This window comes from Phoenix dactylifera, chromosome 4 (genome assembly GCF_051530095.1).
Source record: "Phoenix dactylifera cultivar Ajwa chromosome 4, Ajwa_hap1_PhDact_Kaust_v1.1, whole genome shotgun sequence".
NCBI lineage: Eukaryota > Viridiplantae > Streptophyta > Magnoliopsida > Arecales > Arecaceae > Phoenix > Phoenix dactylifera.
In genome coordinates this window covers 2,225,798-2,249,012 of record NC_143193.1, presented here as the reverse complement: position 1 = coordinate 2,249,012, position 23,215 = coordinate 2,225,798, and the positions used below count along the sequence as shown (strand labels likewise).

The 23,215-nt window shown below is 37.2% G+C and overlaps 1 protein-coding gene across 1 annotated transcript; it reads right to left on the bottom strand.

Annotated features, from left to right (window-relative positions):
• On the bottom strand, positions 1–14,828 carry LOC103696632 (photosynthetic NDH subunit of lumenal location 5, chloroplastic-like; the record flags this gene model as incomplete). The annotated part of the gene is made up of 5 exons (XM_089930321.1): positions 1–1,055; positions 2,123–2,215; positions 13,110–13,198; positions 13,317–13,467; positions 14,523–14,828. Coding segments are annotated over 5 exons (792 nt in total), but the record flags the coding sequence as incomplete, so codon positions are not given.
• Positions 14,829–23,215: the final 8,387 nt, after the last annotated feature.

Sequence of the window (23,215 nt, the reverse complement as noted above, 5' to 3'; positions counted from 1 at the left end):
GATAAGAGGGTTTCATTATGTATGAATATTCAATCAAGTTCAATATTCTTGGATTTCTGAAAAAAAAAAAGAAAAAAAGAAGAAGAAAGCAAAAGGCGAACCAAACAGCCCTAAACAAACGGCTTCTATTCATAAACCAATCAGAGCCTCGACAGCACAACGCATGTTCAATGTGATTACTCCAAATTCAATATTCAGTCCAACTACTGAAGCCTGGAGGAAACATAGTTTGGTTGGTTTGGCTCCAGCCTGCGATAGGATATTTGTCCCATCTCCAGAGAGATACTTTGAGAAATCTTTGAGCATTCCAATGATGTTCAATAAGAATAGTCATAGTCCAAACGATACGATATAACCGGGCAAAAAATGCAATCCTGTATCAGGAACAATTTACTATTTTACTGCTGTGAAATGCTTACGATTCATCAAACTTAAAATCAGCTGACCTCCAACATCAGTAACCGTATTTACATGGATCCAAATCCCCTCATCAGCTTCACTTCAAGAATTTGAACCGCAATATTCTGTGGGGGTCTTGGGTTCTGATGACGAATGACACCAGCTCACCAGCTTCTGTCCTCATCCATGCGTGGAACTTCCACCAGTCAACAACAGAACTATAGCAACAAAATCAAATTTCATATTTGATTTGCAATTCCAAAAGATTGCACAGTATCCCAACAGCAGGCAGCAAGTGGATCATCACTTCCAACTATGCTCAGCTTAAAATCAACAGTATTTGCATTTTGGAAATACCAATGCTAGTTCGCATGAGGCCACTGAATCTTTTGGAATGACATGCTTAGCGGATGAGATTTGAATCTAGAAAAAAATTGGAGGATCATAGGATGGTGCCCCGCTTGAATAAAGAAAGGTGGGTAGGTCCTGTACTCAAGCCTTGCTCAGACCATTGGAAGCTCACCACATTCACTGATGACCGCTTTATTTTTTGGCCGGTCCCCCCGGTCAGCCTCTTGTGACTCGATCACGCTCGCTACATCCATCCCCTCGAGTACCTGTCCAAACACAACATGCCTCTGGTCCAACCAAGGTGTCTGCACCAAAATAGTATACACAAGTTGCATTGTCAGCTTGATCAGCAGCCACCATGTGCCCACAATCAGCACAAGCACATGCTTGCACACTACTCTACCAGAGCCAGTACAGGTCCCGATAACAATGTGACCAACAAAACTGAGGCTTGAACAAAGCAAAAAAATTAATAATAAAGGGTTTCCTGTAGCCAAGATAATATGAAATTTGAAGGGAAATTTAAAACTGTACACGAAACAGTTCACTAGAGCTAGTACATGCCCTTCAAAACATGATCAAAATGTGCCTGTGCAATAAGCATATGCCAGTAATTTTTATTCAAATAGTTCTCCAAAGTCAGTGATTCAAATTTCAGGATTATTCTTTTCTCTTTCTTTTCTTTTTTTTTTAAGGAACCGAAAGCACATGCAAGAGCTTCTTGGTCAGTGTTCCATCTTTCCGTATAACTATGACATAAAAATACAATAGAGAAGTTTTTCTAGACTTATGTTTTCAAGATATTTGATAGCAGGGGAAATAAGGCTTGCATTATGGATGCTTGAATGTCTGATAAAGTGTCTTTAAGCGTCCAGAGGTAATAGATCAGCCTCCAAAATCTCAGTGGGAACCTTGGGAACCACACACATGTGCGCACACACAAGAGCTCACTTATTCTTAAATATGAACCATGGATCATGAATTTGTCAATGTAAAGTTGAATAAAACCTGCTCAGGATTGCTATTACTTAAATACAATACTTAAAGGAATTAGCTTTATAATGTGCATAAGGTATGTACACTATACTGGCTAACTTGCATGACACTACCTAAATCAGAATTTTGAAACTGAAAATTGCCGTATCATGTTTAAGTGTTGAAAAGCTGTGACGCTTAGAAAGTGACATCAAGGTAACAATATTAACCTGCACTTTACCACACCATTTAATGGTATAGTTCCCAGTCAAGATAAATTAGACCCCATAACATGACAAAACAATATGATGCATCCAAAAGTTGCTGGAAACCAGAACCAAAACTAGGATACAGATTTGGAACATAATTTCAAATGAGTAATAATATGGTCAGTTACCTTGACAGTGCAAATGAAGAACTGGCTTCCGTTGGTGTTGGGCCCGGCATTTGCCATGCTAACCACTCCAGGTCCCACATGATACAGATTTAAGTGCCATTAGCACAGGGGGGTGCAGTCAGCTGTCCAAACAGTACATATTACTAAACCTAAATATGATAAATAAAGTAAAACAAATAAGGATGGTTCTTGAGCCTTTTTGGCTTGATACTAGGACATATTGACCCAGAACCAGAACATGTCAATATGAGCTAGCACTTCATATCGAGTGGCTTGCCTGGTATCCAGTACCAATCCAATGCCAGGTGGTAGTGCTGGCATGAATTGGCATGAGCAACACTCAAAACCACGAAATGAGCTTGGAATTTTTGAGATGTTTAGTCATCACTTGCATTTCCCAGGGCATCTTAAAACTTGAGACTAATGCTGCCATTAAGATGGAATCAAAGAAAATAACAGTCCAATACTATAACCCACGATAAACGAAATAAAGGGCCATTACCTAGTTATGGTCCCAGCAATCCAAGGCCCTAGAAAGAGAGGATAACTGGATAAGGGGTATTACCCCTAGACATGTGCATCCACAAGCCTAGAGAACCCAAACTTTATCCAACATTGACACACGCAACTACAAACATTCTGAAACTTAGTTTAAAAGGAAAGATGGTAACTACTACTTTTTAATGTTTGCATGTGCATGTGTCTGCATGTGCATATGCCCATGCCCGTGTTTGTTTATGTGTGTTTAAGAGACAAACATCTGCCAAAGGCCGCATAATATATTCTAAATATGTGCCATCAAGAGCAACAGGACAGTAATATTTCGGCAAACTTATTGCATGGTTATAATCCTGTTCTCAAGTAAATGATTGCCCAAAGATACACAGATGCATACAAACATATTGTGAGCTACTATATTTGTCCACGCATAAGCTGGTTATAGTTTTCACTTTTCAGTAATAGATGCACACAACCTATAGCAAGATAGGATCAAAATGGAAATACTTGTTATGCCAGATTGTGACTACTTCATCAAACACAATGGAAAATGGACTTCAAACTTTTTAGCCTAAACAGCCCTAAATCATTAACCATTTCTACCAACTGATATAACATACTTAGCAAATTAGTGATGCAGAATCATTAGCAGATATGATGACTTGAGCAGAGTGGAATACAAAAGAGAAATGAGAAATGTCTAAATAAAGAAGATTTAACACTGAAGAAGACCATGAAGAAACGGATATATTGCTGAAGTTCTCCCAGACAAAACAATATTCTATATCTTTCAAGAATCTCAAAAGATTTCCATACAACTCTTTTCTTGACATGGATCAATAGGGGTCAATATGGGGCCTGTATCTCTTTGTGCCTGTGAGTGTTTCTTTTATCTGAAACACTGTGATTCTTCCCCTCAAGAAAGAAACAGTACGTGATTCTGACTTTGCTTTCTTTGCTTAACTTTTTTTCAAGGATAATCAAATTGCTAGATCTACGATTTTGGAGTGCGGATCCTCTGTTGCCTGGAGGTTATTACCCTCCATGTGATGTGTGTTCAATTGGAATACGCACCAGACCTCACACTGCATCAGTAAGACTGTGGGTCCATACTGGCCACTGTGCAGTGGGAGCAAGGAGGCGTGCGAGAGGGCAAATGGTGTGGGTAACAAGGGGGGTAACAACATACTAATGTGATCTAATTTAGACAGCCAACTTTATATCATGGTCTCATCCACCAAGATCTACAATAATGAGCTAGCTAATGAAACTATTTTCAGAAGGATCAAGCTTTATCAATTCCCACGCAATGAGATCAACAACTCGAGCTCCTCATGGATTTCCTTACTGATACGTGATGCATGTTGCATTGTTACCAATCATATTTTACTTTACAATTGTCACATTTGAATTCTTGTCACAAATGTAAAGTTACAACTTTTTTTTTTTTACTAAACATTCTCAGTGCATATTGCACATTGTTTCTTTGATAATACTAAAACTTATAGAATTTTACTGTTTGCTCTCTTAGATAAGTTGAGTAAATATTTTGGGTTGACAAACTGGTACACAATGCCATATAACATGATGACAAACAGAAGCAACTGCATACCATATATTTTATAAGTGGTCAACAAGAACTGAAAAACACATTCTTGAAAAAAAAATATATATACATTCTGGACTTGCCTTAACCATATTTATTTGGTTGGAACCCCAAAGAATCGGAATATTTGACTATAACATCTTTTTTGTGAATCAATAAATAACTATGATACTTGGCAAATAATAATTCCTTAAAAAATTAATACAAAAGCAATTTTAAGACATTCATAATATGACAAAGGTCGATGTTCACCAAATTTTGAATGTTATATGAGATAGACCTTAGAAAAGAATTACTGTTTACTTTCTTAAATAAGTGAAAAGCACTGTACTACCAATTTATAAGAAGTGATATTCAAATTGTTCTAATTATTTGGCATTACTCATAAGCTATACTATGAAACTTTGGAAGAGGGTGATTGAGCACATATTGAGATATAACATAAAAATATTAGAGAACCAATTTGGTTTTATACTAGGAAGATCAACTATGGAAGCCATTTTTTCGCTTTTGGAGGTTAATGTAGAGGTATAGAGAAATGGGACAAGATCTTTATATGGTTTATTGATCTAGAGGAAGCATATAATAGAGTCGCTATAGAAGTCTAGGTGTTAGAAAAGAAAAGAGCTTCCATTAAATATATTAATGTGATTCAGATCAAATACGATCAAGCGGTTGCTAGTGTGAAAACTACTAGTGATAATATGAGTGAGTTTCCGATCACAACAAGTTTACACTAGGGAACTACTTTAAATCCTTAACTTTCTGCATTACTTATGAATGAACTAACTAGGCATATTCAGAACGATATTCCTCGGTGCATGGTATTTGGGGATGATATAGTCTTAGTGGATAAAATTAGGTCGGGTTTAATTGTAGATTAGAATCATAGAGCAGTGCATTAGAATACAAGGATTTAGGTTAAGTACAACCAAGATAGAACATATGAAATGTTATCAAAAACAGAGATGAAGGTGGAGTGAAAATTGAGGATTATGAAGTTCCTAAGAGTGATCATTTTAGGTATTTAGAGTTGACTATTCATAAGGAAAGAGAGATTAAAAAGGATGTTTTCCATGGAACTAAGGGCTCGTTTGGTTCGCGGGAAGCATTTTCCTTCCTAGGAATATGATTCCTGGGAAACAAATTCCTAGGAAGAGGATGCCTAGGAAAGTATTTTTGGCATGTTTGGTTGACCATGGGAAAGTGACAAATTTCCAAGGTGCTTATGTTTGGTTGGCCATCCACTTTCCTAGGAAAGTTATATATAATTCCTATTATGCCCTTAATAAAAATTAGATTTTTAATGCCTCTTTAATGCTTCTTTAATGCTGAAGGGACTTTTTGGGAAAAAGTAAAAATAGAGTGATTCCCGCCTCATGGGAAAGTAACTTTCCCATGTTTCTCATGGGAAAGACTTTCCCATGAAATGTGGGAATCACATTCCCATGGGAATATAACTTTCCCTTCTCTCTCCTTTGAAAACTCCAACCAAACAAGAGGCATCTCATTACTTTCCCGTTGACCACACTTTCCCCCCTTCTTTTCCCGCGAACCAAACGAGCCCTAAAGCAAGATAATAAAATGAAGAAGTGCAATTAGGATATTATATGTTTATAGGATACCTACCAAGTTGAAGAAAAAAATGACAAAACAGCCATACGACTAGATATATTGCATGGTATAGAATATGGAGGAGTTAAAAAACAACATATATGCAAGATGAGTGTAGCCGAAATAAGAATGTTGAGATGAATGTGTAATAATACAAAAAAAGTTAAAGTAAAAAATGAAGTCAATTTGCAAAAAGGTAGGAGTACCAATTGAGGACAAAATGGAAGAACGATTTAGATAGTTTGGACATGTACAGTGTAGGCCGAGAGATACACCAGTATGGAGTGATTTCATATATGTAGAAGGAAAGAGAAGTAGAGAAAAAATGAAATCGCATGGGATGAGGAAGGACTTGGTATCTCAACATTTTTCAGAAAATATGGTCCTGAACTAAGCAGAATGGAGGAAAAGGATTCGTGTAGCCAACCCTAACTAGTTTGGGATTAAGGCTTAGTTGAATTGAGTTGAGTTGGGTTTCTTATATAAGTGAAATAAATACTATAGTATTATATATAAAAAATAGGACCACAACTTAGTACCATATCTATAAACAAGGGGGGAAAATAAGCTTCATTTGTGTCATGAGCAAATAGCAAAGTCTAAAAACATGCAAGAACCTCCTAAAAATATGAAGTCAAAAGGCACATACCCTTCATAAGAATTCAAACTATTGGAGGCAAGGTACGCCGTCTCGGTACCAGGCCCCGTACCAGCACTAGCTATTATTGTATCAGTATGGTATGGTACAGGGCCCGTTCAACATACCGAGTGTTGGTACACCCTTCATACCCTATATTGGTACCGAATTGGTACAACATACACTCCATACCATCCAATTTGGTATGGTACGGCGTACCATAATAGGAGGATTTACATATTTGGTTACAAAGTTCCAAAAAATCAAAAATACACAAAAAGTTCTTTACTGAAATGATATGTGATTATAACTTTGTGTCAGCAATGATTCTTAAATTCATGTAACATAAAACAAAGAAGCATGTTGAAGAGCAACATTCCATCTTATATAACAATATGAAGGGATGGGAAATATGAATAGTCACAATGTTTACAACTGAAAGAAAAAAAATACAAAGGCAAAATACAAGCAGTACAAGTACTCCAAGCTTGAGATTCACTGAATACCAAAATATGTTGGAGAGGTGTGAAACTCCTTGCTGTTTACTTCTGAGAAACAAGGTTGTGCACAACTTAAGCTGCACTCTAGTTACAGCATGTGCTCGCATATGCAGAAGAAGTGAGTACAGGAGGATAATTTGAAATTGTTCTTAGTCAAATATAATGCACATCATATTATATAGAGTATAAGGTCGTAGTGAATAAATAATCAGGCCAAGATGAAAGTGAATTACGTCGGTGGGCATTTAATCAACTATCATTTACCCAGATTTCAATTGGGACCCTACAAAAGTAACAATACCAGCTTGAAGGAGATGGGTTTTAGGTGATGGATTTAATAGTATAATCCCAAGCCCGCTGCAAGGTTTGAATCAACCTTCCCAGTAATAGGGGAATTGCATTATTCAACTAAATTAGCCAAATACAACTGGTGAAATTTTTTTATTCAAAAAAAATGGACATTAAGAAAATGAATAGGAGTTCTTAAACACCACATGGAAAACGTGTGCAGAGACAGGACAAACATAGTAAGAAGAAGTGCATGGCATTGCAAGATGAAATTGAAAGTGTATTGTACTGGAGAAAAACAAAATATCCTATATTTTTTGTGATCTAAATTGTACTTGCCACCAATTGTGAAAATTGATGCTCTTGTTTAAAGTACGGACAGTTATTTTAATGACCTATTATTCTTTATGTATTTTCTTTATATACATATATTATATACATATCTATGTGCGCACATGTATGTATAAGATACATACATACATATATACATAGTCATTGATGTATCCTAGTAGCAAATCTTACATTTTACATCTTCAAAGTTTGTCATATCGGTGTGTCCATAACATGTCATATCCGTATCTGTTATCCTTGTTCATGCTTCATATATTTCCTCATATGGCCAAGCTAGGATTTTTCCTAACTTGCACCATATTCACTCTACTGCAAAAGAAGTAAAAAGGATGGATTTTGAGATGCAACTTATGCTGGCAGAAAACAAGGAACAGTAAATCATACCATATTAGGTGCGTGTTTAAGTATGCCCATATACATGTATATGTGAATGCATATATATGTATGAACTATGTGTGTACGTGTGTCATTATATATATAAGCAAAGGCACAAATTATATATATAAGCAAAGGCACATAGGGCAAGGCTACATCGATAACAAGAACAATATGCAACAATTGTTTGCTCTGTATGCTTACAAGAGTTGCCCATAAAGCATATATTTAATGGGCTGCTGACAATATCTTGAGGCAGCTACCTCACAAGATTTTGTAAATAAGCATCAACAGATTTTTATAGAATTATTTACAATTTTATTTTAACACCATTATCATTAGACTCTTCATCCCTCTTTTCTTCCTCCTGTCACTTCTCCCTTATTCCTCATGCTGAAAAACAAAACCTTTCTCTATCCCATTTTCCTCTAAGGGCTCAGCGAGGAATTTCCAATTTGACAAGCACCACATGCCCCTCATCCTTTCATCTACCGCTAGTTACGAAAACTAACACGTTTCCCTTGTTTCTCCAAAACTTCTCCAAATCTTGCTCCAGCTCTTCCACCAGCCTTAAGTTTCTCTCTCTCTCTCTCTCTATCTATCTATCTATCTCTCAAATACAGGTAATTCCATTGCCTCTTAAGTCAGTGTTTTAAAAATCAGCTATTACAGCAGCTTTAGTGGTTTCAATGAAAACTGCTATGCTATGTGCCATGGAAACTTCATATAGGACCTATAGCACCCCAGTATAGGGAGTGAAAATACGCTATAGCAGCTGCTAAACTAATTCTCTATAATGGACACTATGTTCCATCAAGTCATAAATTGTAGGGGGCTAGATTGGAGCTAATCATGGATCAAATTGTGAATCATAAAATTTTTAATTTCTTAAAAATTTAAAAATATTAACAAATATTAAACATTGAAGAATAAGTAAATTACCATGTAGATGAATGAAAAAAAAAGGCCATCCATATAAGTAGTGTAGATTCCATCATCATAAATCCGTATGTAACATGTCCAACAGGGCATTTAATATGTCTAATTATTTAGAATTATATATATATATATATATATATATATATATATATATATATATATAACAATCAATTTAAATATCCTTTTAGGTAGAATATTTTAGAAATAAAGTGTTCAAGGAATGGTAGTAAAAATATCAAAATCGCCTCTTGATTCTATGAACTCTTAGTTTTCTTTATTTTTATTTTTAGAAGTTAAAAATTGTAACAAGTTTGCCAATTTTATAGGCTTGAATCTATTAGAGATGATAATTTATGTAAATGGATTTCCGCATGATTTCACATGCAAATAGCATGATCAGTTTGGTAATTATGATCTAAGGGACTCAAGATTGTTTAGGCCATTTTGATTTGGATCATAAGATCCTGATCATGGATCGTAAATTCTAACAACGTGTTCAAATGAGGTTAGACTGGTTCTAATAGGATTGGTTCAACAACTAAGCAGACCAGTTCAGAAGTTTATTAAAAGAAAGGTCAATTCACTTATTTGATGCCCTATTTAAAAAAAAGAGTGGGAAAGAAGAGGAGAAGAGAAGAGAAGAACAGAGGCATTCCTCCTAGTGTTGTGCCACCAAAGCTCCAAAGTTGAAGCTCCATCATTGGCGTTCCGTAGCTGGCACACCACCAAGCTCATTAAAGAGAACAGAGGAAGGCTTTCACACTCATAAGAGGTACACAAGGAGGATAGTTAGATCTAAAGATGTTGGAGCTGCAGCAACCACAACTTCATCTTCACAATCAAAGAAATCAAAGAATCAAAATGTAAAGATTGATGAGTTTGAGTTTAAGTTATCAGAGTCATGCGAGGCAGAATATGTTAAAATGGACGACCCGAATTCCTCTACTTTTGATGTTAAAGGAATAGATCTCATTGAAGTGGTAGATGATTGATCATTAAGATAGCCGACCATCCATTTGTCATTTGACTTTTTTTGTCTAGACTCCAGTGGAGTCTCTTATCCATTGATAATAATGTTTTATTTGGTGCATTATATTATATGAATATGATTGTGGAGTCGTTTCTTCTATGGTTCATGGTGTGTAATTGTGGACATCTATCTTTTGAGTGATCTTACTATCTGTGGTAGACGATGATACTTGTTATTAGATTGTGGACGTTTATATTATATGAATGTTGATATCATATTATGATATTGCATTGATGATGTTTTATAGCTTTGCCCTTGCTTTCTTGTTTCGCGCGAAGTTGATATGAACTATTGTTTTTGATAACAAAAGAAAGCATTGATCTGTTTTAACAACCTACTTCGGTTTTACAGTGCCCGTTATCCTATCCTCTATGCAACCTCCCAGCCGCTACATGCCCGTGATCTATTTTTTAATATATTGCTCACAGTTGATTTCAGTAATTTCGTGTTTGTAATGTTGGGACAATGGCTGAATTTCTAAAACCAGATATACTTATAATCTCCTAAAATTCACAGAAAATTAATTCAAGCATTGAGTTACTTCTGCGTCTCATAAACATTTAAAAACTCTTACAAATCTTAAAACAGCTATTCTGTTAAACAATATGTAAATATTTACACAAATATTATCCAATTAGAAAGGGATCACAAAGAAGAATAACGGGCTTAGTATTTTTCACAATCGTGTGACTTTTACATGATCTTGTTATTCCACCTTCTATAGCTTTTTTATGAGTCTTCTTCTCTTATTAGTTGTTGGTTATGCTTCTCTGCCCTATGTTTCTCAACCATGCCACCATGTCTTATTGCATTAGACCAAGCAACGAGAATCCAGTCTTGGGTTGTAAGTTGAGTTAACCAGTGTTTGAAAAGAGAGCAACCCCTTCCTTCAAATACTCCCCATGTCTCCTCTCTGATTGCCTTTCCTTCCCTCTTCCTCCTTTCCTCCCCTCTCTCTCTCTCTCTCTCTCTCTCTCTCTCTCTCTCTCTCTCTCTCCCCCCTCCCCTGCATCTCTCTCTCCCCCTCCCCTGCATCTCTCTCTCCCCCTCATAGCCTCTCATATCCTTCTCTTCTATGCTCAAACCCAGCAAACGGAATCCTTGAACCCCCAATGGCCTTGAGAACTCATGCTTCCGACAACCTAACATTTCCCATAATCCTAGAAACCCTCGTTGCAAAACAAGCTTTGCAATGTCAACAGCATCAGCATATCCACACAGTGGGTGTGTACGCTATGCCAACCCATGGCTAAAAAGGCATCATAGGTACTACTTTAATCCATAACAAAAAGAATTGTGGGAAAAGAGATAAACAGTGCGTCCCACTTTATATATAAGAGACAAGAAAAGAGTAAAGATGGAATACGAGAACAATGAATGCGCATTTAGAGTAGAATGACTTCCAAACAATATTCTGCTAATCAATCATCTAACTACAAAATTCAAGATTTTCCAAAGCCTTAATAATAAGATATATAGACACTCCAAAACAGATAACAACTCTCCCAACCCACTCTTTATAACCAAATGAAATCTCTGTGTATTTTAATCAATCTTACATGAACCATGGATTTCAAGCATGATACTGATGTTTCCTAATTTCTTAAAAATTATCAATTATCATATCTCAAAAGTTTCTAAGAAAGCAAATGCAATATGAATCACTAAATTTACAAACTATAACATTTATTTGAGAAACTCATAAATAAATCATGTGTCACAAAAGCAATTAGAGAAATCTTGTTCTTAACCCCTGTTTGGAATAGAGAAATAACCATCCCAAAGCCAGACGCATGACTCCCTTTCTTTTATTCTTCCTTCATTTCCCCCCTCTTTTATCCTCTTTAATCATCCCCTTTATTAAGCAACATGCATTCACAAGTAATAAGCTTACAATTGACCATTGAGTGATAAATGTCAAAACCAACTTGCCCTTTCCGTCAGACCCCTCTGGCCCTCCCACTACCTTGTCATTTTCCAACTTTTGCTTGGGAGAAGATGTTGCTCACCCCTTGCTGGTCTTAGTACCTCCACAAATCCGCATGCAACTATGCATATCCATTAAAAAACAAGAACTAGAAAGACAAATTTGAAATCCTTTATAAATTCCATGACCTGGCCAAATACCTTACAATCAAAATTCCATGAATCACACCCCTCCACTAAAGTCAAATCTAAACTGGTCCAAACCTTAAATTCCCATATGTATCTATTCTAAAAGCTCACACAACTTTAATTCAGCCAGCTAGAAACTCCATTTAATATAAGGCAGAGGACAACAGGGAGGAAAGGAGTCATTCCAATGATAATCTCATTTTTGCTTAGTTTAATTTAGAGCAGTGGCACTTTTCTTATTTGACAATAGAACATACAGAGCTATGTCATAAATTCTTTTGTTCGATGCTTATGAGAATAACAAAAGGATTGTTACTTAGAAGAAGAATAAATCCATTTGTTTTAATAAGCACATATTTTGTCAGTCCTCTCCCATCTAACATTCAACATTCATGTTATTTACATAAGCCCCCATAAAATTTCATGAATAATTCGTGCTATTTAATTTTTAATAACTAGTTAAATTGTCAGTTCTCCCATATCTAACACACCATAGACAAGGAATTCAACATTCATGAGTATGAATCATGTTGTTCTCATGATGTAGTATGACTTTCAATTTTTTTTCAAGTCCAAAGTTGTCAATTCTGAGTGTTCAGTTTTATATTTTCATGAACTAGTTATAAGAAGATGAATAAGGAATGGAACATTTACAATCAACTATTTTGTTTTTCATGATTTATCATGAAAAGATGAGGAGCATTAATTTTTCATGAATCATTAAGCAACAAAATTATATCTTCTTTAATGTTTAATTCAACAACCATAGAAATTCCATTATTTCAAGTTTATTACTCACAGCTGGAAACATAGAAGTATGTAGAAGATGAACATGATATATTAGATTGATATTCTAATACATAAGGTAGCCAAAAATATGGCAACATCTGTTGTGTCACTAAAGAAGCGATGATTGTAGTACGTGCCAGTTTTTCAATGCATTGCAGTGGCAAAAATAAAAGCTACTACCATATTTAAACTTTCTGCAGAAGCATGCAGATGAAAATCAGAAAACAGGGAAAAAGAGGATATACATTTCCCTTCTCGAAATCTCCCCCTTGGATCATGAAATCTTTGATGATACGATGAAATGTCGATCCCCTGTAGCCAAAACCTTTCTCCCCTGAACAAAACATCATGTAACTAAGAATTGCATCTGCATTTTCTCCGAAATAAATCAATACACTGAAAAATGATAAACATATGAAAAAGGTATCAAAAAACAAAAGCTAGCTTTCAACCTGTACAAAGAGCCCGAAAGTTTTCAGCTGTTTGGGGCACATCATCCTCATACAGCCCTATCACAATCCTTCCGACAAGCTTTCCCACAGGGTTCCCAATGCTAATGTCAAAGAATACTTTGTTGGTGACCTTAGGCTGCAATTCAGCTTCCTGAAATTCCAAAAAGAACAGAACTATTATCAGAACCCAAAAAACTCTGCCAAAACATTGTTATCTCTAAAAATCATGACAGAAATCAAAAGCTCATATCAGTGACCATCACCAATAAACCCCATTCTGTCATAACCCAACAAATTTATCAAAATACACCGCAACAGAATATTAGGTTCCATTGCAAATATCAGATATCAATATGAATTACATCTAATAACTCTCACGGCATTCTCATCTTACGAGACTGAAATTTTTCTGCAGAACCAGTGAAAGAAAAGGCTTTTTATTTTGTTAAAGTTTCCAAAAATAAGGGATCCCACAAGAATACACAGTTAAACTCATAACATCAGATAAGAATCCAAGTTCCGCAAATTAAAAAGAAAGACAAACAAATTAGCCAAACCACGCTCACAGAATTCCATTAAAAACCTAAAAAAGCTTTCAAGAATAATGCAATAACATATTCATATAAATCATATTCAATTACAAATAATATGCTCCGGTCAAGATCACATCAAACTCTTGCGGCATTGTTTGAAAGTACCATAATAGAATCAGAAACGGAAAAGTTTTTGTTTTCTGTGTTATCCTAATTCTGAAAATCAAAAAATAATCAAGTATGACAGCAAAGAAGAATGCAGCTTCCAACATTAAAGAAAGAAAGAAAGATTTTACAGAAACTACAATATGTACTTAAAATTCCATTAAACCCCCAAAAAAAGGTTCAAGAAAATGGCATTAAACTTCTCAAGAATACTGCAATAACATACTAAAATCCCATCAAACATGGTAGGTTTCACTGCAGATTACATCTTGTTCTCATGACATTCTTTTCTTGAACGATTAAAATGGTTTCTCTTTGTTTCAGCTTAACTCCCAGAATCAAGGCGATCAAATATAGCATAAATCAAGAATCCAATCCCCATCACTGGATAAAGAAAGAAGGGCATGTCGCATCAAGTAAAACATTACTAGAAATCCTTCTGGAAACCCTAATCCAAAATGAACAAGAAAAAGAACAGCAATGAAACCCCAAATTCCCGTACACTGACCTTCAACTCGGCACGAGCTGAGGTGGCGTAGCGGGCGCTCCTTCGGGACGAAGGAGAAGAGGACAAAAGGGAGAGGGGGGAAAGCCCATGGCCGCCGGAGAGAGCGGCGGCGGAGGATATCTCCGACGCCGGACAGGAGGTCCTCCGGATACCCAAGAAACCCGGCGAGGGGGTCGGGAGATGGGAGCGGCTGAGGCTCCTCGGCCCGGCCACCTCCGGCTGGACGCTTGCCTGTGAGAAACAAGAGAAAATGAACGCCAGAGAGAGGGAGGCAGAATAGCACTGACTCGTAGCACATGCCGTGCATCACCCAGTCTGGTCCAAGCCTCTCAGCTCAGTCCTAGAAATCGAGATGTTGTAGATCGGATTCCTTCTAGCTGCTATCACTTTAGAGTCCGAGCCCCTGATTACGAAGCCCGCACCACTTCTCTTGCCACTTCTCTTGTCACCATCCAAAACACATCTATCAAAGTTGATCTTGAAGAAGCTCGAGGGTGGAGGCTCCCAGGTAATGTACACCGTTTGAGACACTGCATGAGCAAAAGAAGAGTTTTAAGTGCCTCGAGCTATCAACAACTGGCCCGATGGACCAATATGGGTGATCTCCGTAGCCTACATTCGGGCTTTCTCCATGATGAGCGTAGGTTTCGAAATGCTCTATCCAAAAAATCAAGTATTTCTAGCCAGCCAAATGTGATAAGCAACATAAGTTACCCTGATGGCCACATACTGAGTCTGAGGCATACCAGACCACCTCCTGAGTGCCTGGGTAAATGAATTGGACTGGTGTAGTGCCTCTAGCGGATGTTAGACTGCCTCCACACCTTCACAACTTGATCACACTAGAATAACACGTGATCCACGGACTCCTCTACCTCACACCTAGGGTAGATCGACAAAATACTCAGTCTGCGCCTGCTCAGAACGTTCCTTGTCAGTGGATCCCCAAGCTACCTTTCACAAAAATAATGCAACCCTCAGATGAAGACTGAACATCCAGATCCAGGCACAGTCCATCCTGTGACGCTACTCACTCTGGAATAAGTTGTGGATATCCCTGACACTGACCCTCGGACTGCAAAAAGTACTCCAGACCCTCCATATTCGGGGTGTCGCATCTAGGAACCACCAATGAATGCACTCTATCTGCAAGGTGCTCTCCAAATAGGTGACCAATCCAGCTAGAGTCTTATCTAGTTCTATTCAGGCGGAAGAGATCACAAACCCGCAACCCACCCACGGCCTCAATATTGACCATGGTTGGCCAAAGTCTCACCAGAAGGTATCCATCCGGGGGTCCTCCACTAGATCCACACACTGCGCCTGTCTCCGATCTACCATCTGATGTTGGCCAAAATAGTAGGAATACCCCATCAGCGGTCCCAAGGTTGTACCGGGTTGTTATCACTTGATTCTATAAGCTCTATGGCTTAAGGAACAGCCTCGTGGCATGTTTGGTGACTAGTGCCTCTTTCCTCCTGAGTAGAGACTGAACACCTAGCCCCCCTCTTGAGTTGGATAGCATACGACACCCCAGGCCAGTAGGTGCACCCTGTGCTGCCGTCATACGAGCCCCACAAGAAGCTATGGAGCATCTGCTCAATCCTCAGTAGCACCGACTTCGAAACAATCGTGTTGGACATGAGGTAGATCGGCAGGTTACTGAGAACCAATCTCACGAGCGTCAGCCTGCACATCATTGATAACGAAGCAATGTTGTTAATTCCTCTGTTCGAGAGGAGAGGGAAAGGAAAATTGGCACGTGGAAATTGGAATTACCAAAATATCATTTTGTTTGTTTTATAAAATGTTATCCTTTTGTTTTGTTAAAAGAAATAACAAAGTTAATTTGAATATTTTCGTATAAGTTGTTCAACCCATAGTTTTCTAAGGATCTGCCTAAATTTTAGCTTATGAGCTTGTTGGTCCAAAGAAAAAAAAAGACCCATAGATTAAAGATAGAACTCGTAGAATTTTTTCAAAGGCTCACTGAGGTCTTTTTTTATTATTATTACTCAAATTGAACTTGAAGTAGAGGTGTTGTATTGATATCGGCAATGCCCAAGCTAGGTACCAATCGACAGATCCAACCGAAAATCTAATCCAATTATGCTGGATTATCCAAATAAATTCTAAAAAAGATAAATTTATTTGTAAATGTTTATCGATCTATGGATACGAGCTGTGATCTATGGAGGTAGTTTTTCAAAGACCCCATCTTTTTTTTTCCTTCAATAGAATTGGAGCCAAGTGGTGTTGCGTTGATATGAGCCATGCTCAAGCCGGCTACCCAATCAATGAGTATATATAATTACCTATATAGACCATAAAAGAGATAAATATATTTGAAAGTGGATCATATTTTAATACTGTAGCATATATTGGAAGGTTCAACTCTCACCCTTATCTCGATGTTGCCCAGGATTCCTCTTGTTTTGATTTCAGGTTATTATGAAAAAAATAACGCAGTACATATCGTCACTTATGTACCCCTTTTAGGTTAGGGTTGCCAAGGTGCCTACTAGATGTGTTGGGTGGGACCACTGGTCAAATAGATTGCTATAAATCTAGTCCAATCAATTACATTTAATTGTTTTTGTAACATTTCTTCTTGTCATGTATTAGTTTCATGATGCATGCTTTTGTGCAAGAAGATAATCTGTTGATTCTGCCACTTGTTCATCTTAGAGATTCATCCATTGAATGAGATGCATAATGTCACTAGCATCGATCTTTTTTAAAATTTTGCTTTTCTTAGCAAGGAAAAAAAGGGGAAGAACCTCTACTCTTCAAACCTCACCATAGCTTGCAAGATTCAAGGATGAAGAGAGAGAAAGAGAGGATTGGGCTCGGACGATTATATGTATAGAGTTTGTGCTACGGTTTGTCATCTCGTGAAGATTCTGGCGAAGGTCTTTGCCAGGCCTGCCCAAAGTTATTTGATTTGCAGAAAGAATTTTTTTTAAAATATTTTTTTAAAAAAATTTATCCCCGTACATGTTATTTGAAAAATAATTTTTGTATTGCTTATGATTGGTCAAGCATATACTTTTTTTAGACAAGTTATGCAAAATACCCGTTGTGCCCTTAATAAAGAAAAAAAAATTTATACGCTTCTATTAAAAAAAGCTTAAGAACACTTTTGAAAAAAAATACCCTAATATCTAGTTGGTGAGAATTAGGTTTTTCTATATCCCATATAAATTTTTCTTTCCAATCAAATATGAGAATCTGATTTATATGAAAAGTTACCTTTTCATCTTTCTCTTTTGAAAATTCCAACTAAATATACGGCATTTCTTCATATCTCTCTTACTCCCCTCATTTTCCGGCAAATCAAATGAGACCTGAATTCTAAACTATGGGCTTGGACAACTTGGGGCTCAATCTTTATTTAATTCTGGATTGAAGGGAACCATGCGATCACCTGTATGGCCCTATCACTTCAGTTTAGGCGGTGGTTATGTTACATAACCAAACACAAACTTAGTTTGGCTTCATAATAGGTTTGTCTTGGAAAAACTAACTCATCTGGAGCATCTCTTGTCAAGTTTTGCTGCAGCCTGAATACCCTTTGTTAAGAATCAAGCCCAAACATATTATACTAACTTAAGATAGCATTTGGTATTACTGCTAGTTTTATTAGGAAGAAAAAAAGAACTCAAAACTTGTTGGATGGTCATTTGGATTGCATTTTGCCAATGACGGTGTTGGAGATGGTGATAGGGAGCAACAATGGTAGCAGCTAGCACCTATTACGGGCAATGAGAGAATGGTTGGCGGCGGCGGCCGACGGTGATGGTAATACCAGACGATGATAGTTGGTGATGCTGGTGGTGGTTGCAATCAGTGGTGACTAATGGCTAGTACATAGCAGTCGAGCTAATGTTGGTGGTGGGAGTAGTATTTATGATGATTAATACGCCAAGAATGGCCATAAATAATTTTTATTTTAAAAAATCTTGAAAAATCAAAATTAATTTTTATGATTTTTATATATTAATAATAAGCCTTGGTGCAATAATAAGGTTATGGATTTGAAACAATTTCTATTGTCCTCAATATCCCCCCTTGTCTTTGTCTTCCAAGTGAGGACTGATATAGCTGCCCTAACCATGCCCAAGCCCATCATAGTGTGAGCAATAGTCCACAAGGACCAGTGAAAAGCCAACCTGGCCAGCCATTAAACTAGTATAAACCGACCAAAGCCCAATAGCATTTAGACAGGCCCATGTATTGTTAGTTTATGTGCCAGCCCAGCCCACCATGAACCATCAACACTAGATCAAAAACCAGCTACATGATAGCTTTTAATTCATCGATCATGCCAGAGGAACAATAGATTCACATAACTGTCTATCATGCCTTTTTTTTCTCTTTTAATCCAGTGATATAGCTAGTATCTACTTGTATCATAGTTGCACATCTCTATAGTTTGAAACTTGGACTTCCAAGGCAACCAAGTGTCAACTTATTAGAAGGAACTCAAATCATATATATATATATATATATATATATATATATATATATATATATATATATATATATATATATATATATATATATAATTTTAAAGTAAACCAGTGTTTTCTAGAACAATAAGTATAATAATTGTTGGAATCATTGTAGGACCATTGATTGATTTGCGATCGATTGTGCCAAACATAGTCGGCCTCCATAAAATCTGATTGTGCCAAACTTAATCAGCCTTACCAAACTTTATCTTGATTGATTTGTGATTAATTGTGCCAAACATAATCGACCTCACCAAATTTCGTCAACCTTGTAGTACTATATAATTACTGCTCTTATATATTGTAAAGAAAGATAGAAATACAATTCTCTTCTTTCATTCTTCTATTTTAATAATGGATGTCGAAAAAAAAAAAAAAAAAAAAAAGAGAGCAGCTTCCTGGATAACATAGAAAACCAAGCCACTGGTTTTTTTTGTTTTTTGTTTGGAAAAAAACTTTATTTGGAAAAAAAAGTAACATCAAACAGGACGAAGGTTTGTAGAGTCTGGGGCTGCTGGGAAGGGTCGATTGCAGGTGAATTGTCACTGGATCTTCGGATCAGCTTGATTTCGACCTCATATGACATGACCATCGAAACCTCCCACAAATGAAAAGGACCAGAGATTTCATTATCCACAGATGGCACTTGGATTTTGATGCACCTTCTCACCTCGCCATTGGTTGGGTGTCTACAATTATTATAGGGCGGCTTACAGGGAGTTAACATCAATCATGGTGCTACTATGGCTATTTTATCATGGAGTCCCTCCCAAGATCTGACTGCTCTCACTTTATCAGTTGCTTCTCAACTAGGAACTGTGCGCTCAAAACCCAACTAAAGTTACAAGGTCCTAAGGGATTTTCTAAAGACACTAGGTTCCAAGGGTTGGACCACTGGCCACTAAATTAGGACTTGGTCAAGACCTATCTCTTTGTTAATAACCTCTTTACATAGAAAAATTATATTCCACACCACGTGCATGATGCGGTGGTGCACTGTGCCAATCATAGATGTTTGTTTCTATGAGCTCCATTCATTGTATGCTCATCTCGATCATTGGCATGCAGAAACGAGTGTTTGTGATTGACGTAGTGCACAATTATATGGTGCATGTGGTGTAGGATATAAAATCTACTTCATAGAGGGCTCTACTGTGTCCATGCCCCCAGTATTCCACCAAGATGTAGATGAAAAGGTTTAATTTGGACCACTAGCCATTAAACCATGCCCCACTATTCCACCAAGTTGTAGATGAAAAGGTTTAATTTGGACCACTAGCCATTAAACAATGAGGACTCGTTTGGTTCGCGGAAAAAGAAAGAGAGAAAATATGGTCAACGGAAAAACAAGAAAATGTCTCTTATTTGGTTAAAGTTTTCAAAGGAGAGAAATAGAAAAGTAACATTTCAATAGGAATAAGATTCCCATAGTCCATGGGAACAAAAGTCCATGAAAAACATGAGAAAACTACTTTTCTACCAGTTGAAAATTAAGGTCCTTTTTTTTCTCAAAAATACTCTTAAGCCATCAAAATCTATAAAATAAGATCTTTTTTCTTATTAAAAGTATAATATGTATTTTATACAGCTTTTTTAGAAAAGTGGATGTTCAACCAAACATAAGCCATTCTGGAAAGTACCACTTTTTTATGAATAATCAAATATGCCAAAACTATTTCTTGAGACATCATATTCTCATGAGCCGTCTTTCCAAAAAAAATATTTCAGTTTTTTTTTTATGTGTACCAAACAAATCCTAAGTAGGTTCAGTTCCCTCTTTGTAAGTATCCTCTTGAAGGGGACTCCATCCCACCAAGGCCTTGAGAGTTAGGTGTGTGTGTGAAGGTTGACTAATCCTTGGGTAAAAGTGGTTTCTAGGTTCAACATAGAAAGAAGCTTGGGTCAGTTGGCCCACCTAGAACGCCAAAAAAAAAAATAGCAGCAAGAGATCATCCAATTCATTTGCATTTCATTTGCATTCAGCAATACTAAGGGTACTTCCATCCCAATCCTAAGGTCTCCAACTGAGTGTACTAAGGTATATTACATTCAGCAAACATCTAAAGCTATTAGTTGAGCTAGAAGAATTAATTTGTTGACATGAGTCGAAAGGACTAATCTTACTCTCTTAGTATGTTAGATTTAAACCATTAGAAATATGACTTGATGTCCATACTCTTCTAAATTTTAAGCTTGAACTGTTTTTACTAATGTAGTGCCTGTTCCGCTAATCTTAATAATTCTATTCCCATAATGCAATTCACTAATGCCCCTCTAATATCTGAACTTAATATTAATTTGAATCCAGCTTCTTACATTTTTTTTATGGGTATGTCAGATTATGAGGGATAGTCCATGGAGAAGTTCCTCTCACTTGGTCATTTTTCAAGTCAACCAGATGACCAAGAGTTCTAGGCTTAGCTTATAGGGTCCAAGACTTATTATATTTTTTTGGCATTATTATTTTCTGATCATACTCCTGTGCATAATGTATTTTATCTTTATCTCATGATTTGTTTTACTTTGCTCCATCCATTGCATCATGTCATTCCTTGGTTTTAACTTAAAAGGCTGGAGTTTGAGTTCTTGAATAGTATAAATTGGATTATTTTCCAAGGAGGAGAAGAAGATGATAATGATGGTGAGATTAGCTTATATTGGGGAAAAAATGGATTGTCTCGAAGCACGTGGATGCATTGCTGGCACGTGATGACAGGCGCTACGGCAACAATCCTCAAGACGCCCGACCTCAGGGCGTCCGACCTCAGAGGCGCCCGACCCCAATGCGCCCGACCTCAGAGCTCACAGCCTTGCGGCTTTGATCGACCTTAAGTCCGAAGAAAACCTAGTCAAAGAATGAAGCAGACCTCTCCACTCCTCTCCTCATCTCCTAGGATCTAATCTCGCAACCTCCGCCTGAGTGGCTGTCAACAATTAAATGCGCACGATCTCCACGGACCTCCAGCTTACTCAAAATCTTAGGCCATCCATGGCAACTAGTTGACTCACTCAACTCCGTCCAGTCACCCATGGTAACTCATTAATTCTCCCAGTCACATCACAGGTAACCCTGCACTTCTATAAAAATGAAACTTCTTCCTCTTTAAAGGAGAGGCTTTTGGACCTTACATGCAATCTCTCTCTCTTTCTTCACAAAAGCCCTCTCTGACTTAAGTATCGGAGGGCCGGCGCTGGAAATCCCGGCCACCGGCTTCTTGCAGGTCCTCCGGAGGACGCAGCCCGCCGACGCACCACCCGCCGGAGCTCCTCCTTCTCAGCCAGTGGTCACCCCCGGGTCCAATTTCCAGCAACAGCTTCCATTCAATGGACTTTCTAGATGGCTAAAAACAAACATAGAGAATGTCCATGACATGAAAAGAATTTAAAGAAGATTCATGACATCTCCTTACAATGCATATGTCGAGTATAATATCAACCAACCTTTTTTTCCAATCTTTTCATGAGGAAAAGGAATGAAAAGATAGTTGTAAAATGAGCATTCTTTATCTTAATTTTTGATAAATATTGTACTCTCTGTATGAGTAAGCTTTATCTACACACGCATGATACAAGTGAGGGTAGGTCGAGCTTTGCTCATATTCTTAGCTCGTAATTAATCATTGATTCTTGTAGCCACACCAACCTTAGCTCAAATCATTTTTATCGCAAATTTTGGTTTCCACTACTCAAAGTTTTGTTTGAGGAATATCATACTACTTGCATGTAGGGATCGATGATCTACTGATTGTGCCTTGTCATGTCAATTTTTGCTTCATGTATAAGTGGGCTTGTAGTTTGTTCAAATAAGTTGAGCCTCATCTTATTCAAGCTGCCATTTAGACGAGCCAAATATATCTTATAAAAGCATCTAGGAATATTGTAACCTAATGCAAGGAATCAGGTGATGGTCCCACTAGGTCACTATTGATGACTTTTTCTAACATGCGGTCGTAAATACTTCCACCAATCTTTGGATTGGCTAGAAAAAATCCTGCGAGTCATCCCACATCTCTCTAGAATAACATTATGTCCAAGTGACATATCATGAGAATATCTAGAATTTTGCAAGTCGAGATAGCGAATGCACAACGAAGATTGGCACACAATTTTACACAACAGGACAATAACCAAACAAACCCATATAGCATCCAATCTTATCTTCTTTGCACCCTGAATTTG